The sequence below is a fragment of the Dermacentor albipictus genome, unplaced genomic scaffold, assembly GCF_038994185.2.
Source record: "Dermacentor albipictus isolate Rhodes 1998 colony unplaced genomic scaffold, USDA_Dalb.pri_finalv2 scaffold_11, whole genome shotgun sequence".
Classification (NCBI taxonomy): Eukaryota; Metazoa; Arthropoda; class Arachnida; order Ixodida; family Ixodidae; genus Dermacentor; species Dermacentor albipictus.
The window spans coordinates 9,785-21,425 of NW_027225565.1; the positions used below are offsets into that span (position 1 = coordinate 9,785).

General features: G+C 46.3%; 1 protein-coding gene across 1 annotated transcript in view; it reads left to right on the forward strand.

Annotated features, from left to right (window-relative positions):
• The first annotated feature begins 705 nt into the window (after nucleotides 1-705).
• LOC135920067 (luciferin 4-monooxygenase-like) overlaps nucleotides 706-11,641 on the forward strand; it is a 92,634-nt gene continuing 81,698 nt past the window's right edge. Inside the window, exons 1-3 of the mRNA XM_065454115.1 lie at nucleotides 706-985; nucleotides 1,622-1,829; nucleotides 4,101-4,207. Of these exons, the coding sequence (XP_065310187.1) occupies nucleotides 815-985; nucleotides 1,622-1,829; nucleotides 4,101-4,207 (486 nt within the window). The 5' untranslated portion in view covers nucleotides 706-814. The remainder of the gene's footprint in view (nucleotides 986-1,621; nucleotides 1,830-4,100; nucleotides 4,208-11,641) is intronic.

Sequence of the window (11,641 nt, forward strand, 5' to 3'; positions counted from 1 at the left end):
CCCGGTGGCCGCATTTCGATGGGGGCGGCATGCAAAAACACCCGCTTACCGTGCCTTGGGTTCAGGCTAAACGACCTTCCCAGGTGATATAAATGAATCCGAAGTCCCCTAGTGCTGCCTGCCTCATAATGAGGTGATGGTTTTGGCATATAAAACCGCAGAAAAAGAAATCTGAAACTTTCGTGCACACAAGTATTTACTTCAAGATCTTCGCAAATAAATTTAATATAAATGGTTTTGATAACTCCATTTTAACCGTTTGGCAATTCAGATTGACCCAAATGGTCCTGTTGGACACTCTGGTCCAATTTGAAGTGAGTGTTTCCGTTTCAACCAAATGGCCATTCTAACTGGTCCAAATGGTCCTGCTTGTGATAACATTCGGCCCAATAGGAAATGATCGTTTCCATTTGGATACACTGGTATTTCCAAATTGTTTCTATAGTGCTTTTGTGTTCGGATCTACATTAACAAATTGTATTCGACCTCCGGTCATGTGTTCGTACACAACAAACTTCATCAAATTCAATGCATTGGTTGCCGAGATTTCTTCATTCCTATGCATTTCTATAGGAGCTCCTATGGTAAAGCTTTGCCCTTAATGAATCCTGACCCTATCGGTGTGCTTCATGGGAGATAAGGGAAATGTGTGTACTGATTTTTTGTTGTTGTTACTTTTCCTTTCAGCTTAGGTGGTTTCTAACGAATCATTACAGGGGGATTCCAGCTGCTCGTTCTCCGCCCAAAGCACGCTCTGCCACGTGGAACGCTAACTTGTGGTGACGTCATCACAAGCCCTGTGGTCGGATAAGTCATGACCTCAGACATAAACATGACCTCAGGCATAAACATGGCCTCAGACGTATCCACTGTCATTGAAGGTTTCGTGGTGAAAACTCGAGTGACCAACGCCGTCGTTCCAGACGTCGACTTTGTAACCTTCTTCAGTGATGTCTGGCAAAAACATGCAGATCAAAAAGCGCTGGTAAGCACGTCGCCTTAGAATTTCGCATTTTAGTCCCGAGTAACTCTCCTTAATTAACATGGAACCATGAGATCTCTCTCCTCTTTCTGGCATTTGCGAGTTCGTATGTGACTGTTGGTCTTGATTGTGACGCTTAGCGATATTCCACGCACATGGTAAACTGTAGTAGCGATGCACAGTCGTCACAACTTTAACGTTACGGGTCCAAGGACAGCGGTGAAAAGCACACGCACTTCCCATATAAGACTACTAAGTGTGTATTTTCGTTATTACTAACAGAGTTTGATATGCGGCCGAGTTGGGAGGTTTCTGGAGGGTTCACAGAGTGCCTCGTCTCTGTTTATAGAGAAACTAGACGTGGAGATTGCTTTGCAAAGGCCGGGGTGCCATTGGGGGGGGGGGGGGGGGGGCATGAAGCAAAACGAAGCATTGAGCCACGCATGATAGTTAGGAGATAAATTATGACACTTGAGAAAAAGAGCTTTTATCCGTTTGCGCTAGTTGCTTTTTAATCACAAACAATACGCACACACAAGAAAGAGAAACCTTTATCTATTCCGCACGTAATTTCTAGATGTGCCTATCAACCACGGTCCTCCATCTCTGCGACGTGGGCACTTTTCTATCCTTTTACAGGCCGATGTCAGGTTGAACATGCGGTACACTTTCGGTGAGTTGTTGGACACCTGCCACCGGGTGGCTGCCGGCCTGCAGAAGTACGGACTGCGCAAGGGTGACGTGGTTGCATTCCACTGCGTTAACAGCTGCGAGCTAATTGTCGCCATGTGTGGGACATATTTTGCTGGTGGCATCACTTGTTTGATAAAGACAAGTCTCAACGAAGGTATGTGCTGCGGCCTTTGCAGTCCGGATTAATTAAGAGAATGTCTTGGTTCAAATAGACGGTTACGTTTCTTTCTTTATTGGTCCATTCTTGCTTCCCCCGAAAATTGATGTTACTGCTAAGTCGTTTGAGTTTCGATCGCAATTAGAAAGATAAATGAACAATTCACCTACCTTTATCATACTCCCCAGTGCGAAATTTGAACGTAACTTTATGCGTGCTTTCATTTCGCGATATGTTGAGGCATCGCACCCATCCCAGCACCAACTAGCAGACCCGCGACGCCGCGACGCGATATATAGACCGGCCGTACAGTTGCCGCTTCTCAGGAACTGCAGCTTATGCAGCCATAATATTTACCGGGAAACACTTGCGGCAAATGCTACGAGCGAAGGCGACCCTTATGGTCCTTTATGGTCCTTTCCCCGGCACGGCCAGGGCCGCCACTGCCCAGGGTTTGCGAACGTGAGCGCCATCTGGTGGAGCTTCAAAGTTACTTCCTCCACTTTCGGCTGCACTCTCGCCTCCGCTGCGCCAGGTGCTGCGTGAGGGGAGAGGGGCAACATCGCTCCGACGGAACGACACTCGGTCTCGCTCTCGGAAGCCTATGTTATCCGCGTGTTCCTGGTCCGTGCAAGCTCTCGCCTGCGTTCTAACTTCGCCTGGCTAATCGCCGAAAAGAAATTACTATATAGAGAAGCAGAATTCATTTGAAATGCAAAATTCTTACGGTAATGAGTTTCGAACCTACGACCCCACGCTCAGAAGCCGAGTGTCTTACCCACTGGGTTGAACCTGCAGCACCTCCATAGGAGGCCTATGCACTCTGCTTCATGACTTCATGGACCGAATTTACCATTGGCAAGCTCGGTGTAATGAAAGCGCTGACGTCAAAATCACCGCGGCTTACTCGGGAGCGTCCTCATTAGATTTTGTGCAGTCGGGCAACGTAAGATGATGACAGGGATCGAATTACAATGGTTTTGCGCTATGTAGGAGGCACTGGCCAAGCGTCTCAACGCGCTCGCTTGCCCGCGAATACTTCTGAACTCGAAGGACCGTTCAGCAACGTTCATTTGGCCATTACTGCTTTCGCATTCACAATTCATAAGAAGTGCTTAAGTGGCCTCGAATTTTTTTTTTTTTTCACAAAGAACACACAAGCCTCGTTGTATACGGAACTTCGCATCCTGCGATTCAAACGGGGCTCAACTGTTTATTTGAGACCAATTATTTTTTACACATCATGCTGTCTTCGAATCTTTCTGTGACATCCGCACAAAGAACATTTGCCAATCTGGTGGTTTCTTCGCACTTTTTACGAGAAACGGTCACGCGATAGCATACAAGTCAAGAATAGAAAGGCAAACACTTCTATGCTGTCATAGCCGGAAACAAAATGCTATGCGTGCCAAGCGTCCCAGCGCTTGAAGTTGAACGGTCCACCACTCTTCGTATGTGGGTTCAAGCAGCGAGTTCTATCTGCGTCCTCGCCAACTCTAAGCGTCGTTCCCACTCTTCCTGTGTGTACCTTACTTATACTCCATCTCCCGATCTGGTTGCATCACTGCCGAAGGTACGAGGCGCACACAGGTAATATCCATGCGCAGCGGAATTAACACAGTTCCGGGCGTAAGTGTTGGATTCTTGGCGGGATTAGAGTGATTTATTTTTGCTTGGCGCATGATACGCTGCAGCCATACTTGATATGTTAAGGTATTTGCGCGTGCACGTCGTTTACCGCTAGTACTGTGGGGCTGAGCAGACGACGCGGCGCGGGTGAGCACATCTCGAGGGTCATTCGGCCTTGATATTGGCTAAGGAGCCCTGCAGCTTCCACAACGATGCAAACGGCTTGTGAGATGAAGTATAGGCATGTTGTTTACTTCTGAAGCACGGCGTATCTTCGTCCCTGTGTCTGTGACAGACATAGGGATGACCTCTTCTCTCTTTCTTTTTTTGTGTGCGATTTGTTTATTTGTTGGTTGATTAGTTCGTTATTCTTCGAGCTTGGAAGTAAGAGAAAGCAGACGCCGCTCACTCTTGTGAGAGAAACAACTCCTGCATTACTCGCAGACAAGGCTTTCCTTTGTCCTTTTGGCACGTTTGCTTATTAAACACATTTTGTAGAGCTGCAGAATGTTCCACAGCGGCTAATTACTTGTGTTTACAATATGTGCATGGTAATTCCTTTTAAAACAAGCGTGCTTTAGATAACCAGCAGCTGTGAACTTCCAACGCGCTGTTTCATTCTATTTTTTTTTCTTTCAGGAGAAGCTCGTCATCAGTTAATGGAATGCCAACCGAAGTTTGTTTTCTTTGACATTGAAAACATGAAGAAAATTATGGATGCTTGCGAATACATTGCTTCGGTGAAGGTAAACTGCCAAAATCTCCCACTAAGATATTATGCAAAGAACAAATCACTGAAATATGACGTCTGGTATCGATGCCATACACACACAAATAGACAAAGAATAGGATGCACCCCCCCCAAAAAAAAAATCAGGCCGAGCCATTTATATGGTGGTGAATTAGCCGGCGAAGCTGTCGATCGCAGCCCGAAAAACTATGGCCAAACTCCACGTCCAGAAACATTCTCTTGAATTTGGAATTCGGCCCACTCCAAACTCTAACCATGTAGTAACTAACGCTCCTGCCGCTTGAACGCAGACTCGAACGATCTAGCTTATACCTTACGAGCGGCTTCCAGCGCGCGATTGTCATGGGTAGCTTGCGCTCGACCATGACGATTGGACTCTCGTGTCGTTTCTTCGGAGGCAAAGTCACTGGCCGTATTCTCCACGTTCGCACAGGCACGTTGTCGCTAGTTATAGTCGCGTCTCTGCTGTCAACGCCTCTCCTCGTACTGAATTTGTTCTCCGGCCGTGCGCTCAATGCGTGTTCTTACCATTTTTCCCAGTTTTGTTGCAGTTGTAATCGTTGCAAACTTTCTTCTTGCTACAGCTTCAGTGTAGAAAAAAGAAAGTTTGACGGTGACATGAGCGGCACATCTAATTGATTATTTGGGGTGCATACCCACGAATAAACATAGGCTAATCCGATACGTAAGATAACCAGCGGTCACACAATTTCGTTTCCGATTGATATAACAGAAGCCGTGCATCACTCATGAAGCTTGTACTTCTTATCATATTATAGAGTATGCTGCCATTAAATCACGCGCATTCTGTTTTTTGTTTCTGCCGAGAATATTTACCACGACCTCAACCTCAAGAGAGATGGCGGGGCGCGTTTGCCCGTAAGCTGCAACGCCTGTATTTGTGATTGATAGTTAGGAGAGATAAAGATTTTCGGCAGAAGCAAGAATCGGACCGCACGTGATTTAATAGAAGCATACTCTACGAAAGAAAGAATCCAGCTGCGTAAATGATACATAGCCTCCATTATATCAATCCGAGACTAGATTTTTCACCCGCTGGTTTTCACAAATATTGTGATTAACGTGAGCATGCGTGTATTTGTACATTCATTCGTGGGTCTGCAACCTAAATAAATCATTTGGAACTGCCGCCCATGTCGTCGTCAATGTGTATGTCTTTCTTTCTCTCTCTCTGTGTGTGTGTGTGTGTGTGTGTGTGTGTGTGTGGGTGTGGGTGTGGGTGTGGGTGTGTGTGTGTGTGTGTGTGTGTGTGTGTGTGTGTGTGTGTGTGTGGGTGGGTGGGTGGGTGGGTGTGTGTGTGGGTGGGTGTGTGTGTGTGTGCGTGCGTGCGTGCGTGCGTGCGTGCGTTTCCTATATGCGACAAATATGGCTATAACTAGCTATACTGAACGCTTTCGCATAAAAAAATCCATTTTAGCGGCGAGCGTTAATATGGCAGCTTCACTTTATGTAGAAGACGAACAAAAGGCAGGAATTATTGTTCTCCTAATCTCTTAGTGATTCAGTGGTGAAGTAGTATGAAGTATTTCTCTTCTTCTTAGTCTTGCAATTTGGTCACATCATCTGCCCTGAAAAAATTGTGGATCAATAATCTTGTATTCATTTTTGTTTGTGCACATCAGCTTGTGCTGTGGCGACTCCTACGGCACCCAGTTTCTAATTAACAGCTAGAAACTTGTCAAAGGCGCACTCTTGTCAAACTACATAACAAATTAAATTTAAGTAAGGACACACAGAGAGGGCTGCAGTCCAGCTTGAATATAGTAATAGTAATATAGTAATTAACGATAAAAAAACTGTTACGAACACGGCCATCTGCCAATGCCAAGCTGGTTTTGTCACGAGATCATTTTTGCTGCACTTGACATCGCAAAAAAGGAACCAGGATACATAATTTCAGATTAGCGTATGAGGAAATCTATTTCTTTTGCCCTAAGAGATACTGATGGCATGCTCACGCACATAGTTCCCAAGCGCGCAATCTCAGCGGCTTCGATTATCTCTCGCGTCATTTGGCTGCCATCTTTGCTCACAATCTTGCATTACTTAAAGAATGGCCAACATCCGCAATATCTGTAACGTATCCCAAGGTGTCCGTCGACTCCTTTGGAAACGTTATAATCATGCTCCTTTAATGTCAATCTCCTTTAATCACAAGGAGCTCTTGCTGTGCATTGAACAATGTATTGACAATTACGGAAACGTTGCCTTTCAAAATGATTCACAGATGCATGTTGAAGCCTTTTTAGAGTAGTTGTTCTTGTATTTACGATCCACCTACGTGTCTTGGAATGTAGACATTTTTCTTCAGAAACAAGGAATATGTATAGGTTCGTCTATCGCACCGATTCTGAGCGACTTGTTCCTAGCCAACATTGACAGAACCATAGTGGCGCGCCTGATGAATAGATGGGTCGCTCGTGGGTTTAGGTTTTTTGATGTATATTTAGTTCTAGTGGAAAATGTTAAAAGAAGACTCAGTCGCCGTTGACACACCTAGAAAGAATTTTCAAAGAAGGGCTAGAGCCATTGGTGATCACAAGTGAAGAGCCAGATGGTGGGTCAATTAGGTTTCTTGACTTAAAGCTAAGTCTGGGCTTCAGTCATTGTTGTTGGCAATACGAACCACTTGCAAATAAGCCTCTTTTGCTTTTCGAATCTGCGCATTCGAAAGTCGTAAAACGAGCCATAGTTAAATCATGTTACAGAAACGTGTTGCGCAAATCGTTCCATCATAGCATTGCTGACAGCTTTCGGGCGCCAACGCGCAGGCTCACGGAGGCAGGTTATCCTTTTCATGTATTAGTATCTGTGGCACAATGTTTGCTCAAGGAAATTGGAACCAGGGTATCATTATCTGGGAAGGAGCCTTGCGGTCCAAGCACACGAGAAAAAATGGTGGATGCCGTACATTCATTCGATCGCACAACGAGTAAAGAAAATTGGTAAAAGATGCGATGTAAAAGTGGTGTTTTCCGCACCGGAGAAATTTCTGAGCACGTGTACAAAGGTAAATCCAGGCGCCACACAGAAACTAGGCTGTGAAACCACAGAAAACAGTTCGTCGACTACACTAATGGAGTGGTATATTCTCTTTCATTTCAGTGCGGCAGAAAGTACGTCGCATCGACTGGACGATGTTTAAATGAAAGATTAAAGGAGTATTATTATAACGTTTCAAAAGCAGTCACCGGACACCTTGGGATACATTGTACAGATTGCGGATGTCGGCCATTCTTTAAGAAATGCAAGATTGTATGCAAAGATGGCTGCCAAATGACTTGAGAGATAATCGTAGCCGCTGAGATTGCGCGTTTGGGAAGTATATGCGTGGCCATGCCATCGGTATCCCTAAGTGCAAAGGAAATAGATTTCATCATACGCTAATCTGAGATTTTGTATTCTTCCTTTTTTTGCGATGTCAAGTGCAGTAAAAATGATGACATGACAAAGCCGGCTTGGCATTGGTGGATGGCCGTGTTTGTAAAGAAATTTTTGTTTTTTTTTTTTTCGTTGTTACCCTCGTCCCTCCTCCCCCACCCCCCGAGTGTATTCCTGTATTTATTCCGTTGACAAGGGAATAAAACAATAGTTGCAAGTAGCGCTCTGGTAGTGTGTGTCTCTCTTTGGTGTGTGTCGTCCAAATGTTGTGCAATCAATCCTCTAATATGCAATGGCTACGTTATGGTTGGTGGGCAGTTGACTAACCTGCCTCGTACCCCATTTCTCGTAACGCAAGAAAACTCTTCACTTCTTTCCACGCGCAGTTGTAATAAAGAAAGGAAGGTTCGCTAACGTAAATACCGGCTGGCTGCCCTGTGCTGGATAAAGGGATAAAGGAAGTAAAAGGTGAAAGAAGAACAAACTTAGAAGATAAAGTGAAAAAAATTGACACAATAACGCGACGCCATGCGCTACAATTTTCAAAGTTGGTCGCGAAATTCGCAAGCACCTAATAAATTGAGGGGAGCCCAGAACGCCATAAGTACCGAAACCCGTCTGGGCCAGTGTCCTAGATCTTTTTCCTTCTGTGAAGGGACGATCGTCCGGTTTTTCGAGCGCAGTCGCGAGCACTTTTCTTGAGACATTGTAACGGGTACAGTCCCGGAGGAAGTGCTCGCTCGTCTCCCCGCTATCACAGTTGTCGCAAGGAGGGCTATCGGCCATTACAGGGCGGAATGAATAGGCATTCATGAATATCACGCTGAGCCACAGGTGGCACAGAAGTGTTGTTTCCGCTCGTGGTAACTCTGGTGAAAGACGGAATTGGAGACGAGGATCCAATCTGTAGAGCCGTGCATTTGTAAATTCACTGGTGTTCCACACATTCTGCGTAAAATCGCGTGCGAGGGAGTGAAGCCATGTGACTGCATTTGTTCTGAATAGTGGTATGGGTATAATATGGACACGATTGTGGGCCGATCGGGCAGTGTCAACCGCAGTTTGATTTCTCGAAATTCCGCAGTGAGCTGCTGTCCACTTGTACATGATGTTGTGCTCCTTGTCGATTGTGTGATGGTGGAGTAGGCGGATGGCGGTGACTAATTGCACGTTAGGTCACTAATTGCACTAATTGCGCGCATGTGTTTGAAAGGGGACAGCAGACACTGGACAGCTTCCTTCGAGTCACAAAATATGGACCATGACTGTGATGATTTCTGACCAACAAACTCGAGAGCAGCACGTATAGCTGCGAGTTCTGCAGCCATCGATTATGTAATATGAGACGTCTTGAAGGGGAGGGTGACCGATTTCGAGTGCATTACTACTGCTCCAGCAGCACTTTTCGAGGAGGCAGTACAGTACGTGTAAATATGGATGCGTTTGCTGTGCTTCTGCTGCAGGAATGAAAGCATGGTTTGTTTAAGGGCGAAAGATGACATCCCCGTTTTTTTTTCGATACCGGTAATGGCAAGAAGGGCTTGGAGTGGATGCAGACACCACAGCGGTAGCGGTAGAGATGTTCATGCTGCAGGTGTGAAGTTCGATGGCAAATTCCACGGTTGGCGGCCCTAATCCTGCTAAACGCTGAACGCGGTGGACCGGCATGAAGGGAGGCGAAATGATTGTATGGAAGTCGGAAGAAGTGCATGATGTGCATCCTTAAAGCGTCGACTTGAAGGTCCAGTGCTCATGGAATGAAGCGCGTCAATTTGGGGCCAGCTAATACGCGTACTTTCGTTTCCATCGGCAGCAGTTTGTGTCATATCTACGTAATTATGGTGCGTACACTTAGATCGGAGTCCATGTCACCTTTGGTGACCAGATTCCTAGAGACATGATATGGTATTGAAGAGTACATTGCATAGATGCAGGGTTCTCCTAAATACTCTGTCGCATTTCATTCCGTAAGCACTGTACCTATTGATGGGGCGGTCATGCGCGACGGCTGTTGTTGCTACCATGGATGAACATCTGGGAAGGCGAAGACATATTCGCAGAGCTTGCGCTTGCACAGGCTGGAGAGCACGGAGCTTGGTCTTACCAGTCCCACCCAGTATAAGAAACCTTTACTGTAGGAGACCCAGGAACAGTGCGTTATAGAGTTGGAGCATCGCCCTCGCAGACGCACCCCATGACATTCACGCAAGAAATATGAGGACATGGAATATCTTGACCAGTTTATTCTTTAGGTAAAACACATAAGAATTCCAGGAGAGTTCTCGATCTATTATCCCTCCTAGATAGCCATGCGTCTTCTAGTAGGTGACAGGCTGTCAGTTAATTCTGACAACGTACGGTCTTATTGCTTTGCGCGTGAAAGCGACTATAAAGACTTCTAGGAGGACACCTCCACACCTCGTGCTCGAAGATAACTTCAGGTTAGTGTGGCCGCTTTTTGCTGTCTGGCACGCACCTCAGGACACGTCGCTCCTGATGACAAAATGCATGCATGGCCTGCATTTTCCAGGTAGACAGTGCTGATTCTTTTGACAATTCTTCTCATGAGCAACATGTATTTTGGGCAGTCGATGCGCTGAAGAACTGTGGTAGAGTGTGACTTGCCTATGTCTTCGACTTTAACATATGTTGGAACGTGCTCCCTGCCATGCGCTTCGTTTTTCGGAAACCATCTCACACTGGCTCTGAGGCATCTTGAAACAAAAGTTATGTCCGGGCAGCTACTGTACTGTGTGTCGATCCCCGTAGAAAAGGTGGACTGCCATCATCTAGGCAGCAGAGTTTACGGTACGACGCGAATGATAGTACACGTCTTCCTCAGCAATCCATGTTTAGGCTTCCCCATAACGGATGATGCGCATTGAAATCGCCGGTAATAATCCATGGTTCCGGTGTCGCTGTTAAAATTGCACTTAGTCTGGCGTTTTTAAATCGGCTCAAAGGTGATATGTAGGCACCCACGAGCGTGAGTGCGACGTTCTTGGGTTTTATAGTCAAACTTACGTAGTGATTGGCGTCATCAGGTGCCACTTTTTGTAAAACATAAGTGAAATTACATCTGAATTAAATGATCACTTTGCTGCGGTCGCTACAGGTGGAAGACAAGAAAGCTTCAATTCCTGATGGGCGGATGGCGCCGTTCATGTTTGGTACTCTAATGACGATGATTGGAAATTTATTCTTAAAAACAAAGGAACGAAAGTTCGAAACGCGGAATTTAAGACCTCGGGCATTCCACTGGAGGATAAGTGCATCCTCGAGTTTTTTTCTAAGGAACGAGTGCAGAGGAGTAGCCATTACGCTTCTCAAGCCTGGGCAGTACCGGATTCAGGGCATCCAGTATTTGAAGCCCACCTCGAGCCGCCGGAGTGTGTATGGCAGTCAGTAGAACTTGTAGCGTGTTGATAAGGGCCCTTACCATGGTGACAACTTGTTTGTCGTTGTCTTAGCTGCTGTCTCAAGGTGAAGCATGATTCGGCAAGCGTGCTACATGCTGCTGCTCCGCTGGTTGGTTTAGCCGTGGCAACGGTGGCCACTCCTGGCATGAGGCAGTGATATTAGGTGCTTTTTGCTTAGCATCCTCGCTGCTAGTATTGCTAGTTGTCTGTGGAGGCGTGTGGACTGTCAGTGGACACGGTGCTTCCTTAGCAATAGCAGTGCATTTCCTAGAAAATCTCCTGCTATGTGGACGCCAACGTCCCACCTTAGCGGTAGCCCCCTTGTGCGAAGAACCATCCCTGACCATTTGCGTGAAGACTTTCGTCTCATTTTTCACATGTGGGCAATTCTTTGAAAATGTATCGTGAGAGCCTTGACCATTGGTGCGCTTTTGGCTTTCTGCGTGACAGGCGTCGGAGCTTTGCGCCCCAAAGCATCGTGAGCACACGGCAGCATTTGAGCAAGCCCCACTAACGTGCCCTATCCTTTGACATTTCCGGCCCTAAAGCGCCTTTGGCACAAAGTGCTGTTGGAAATGGAGGCGCCTGAATGATACTGGCGCAGAGCC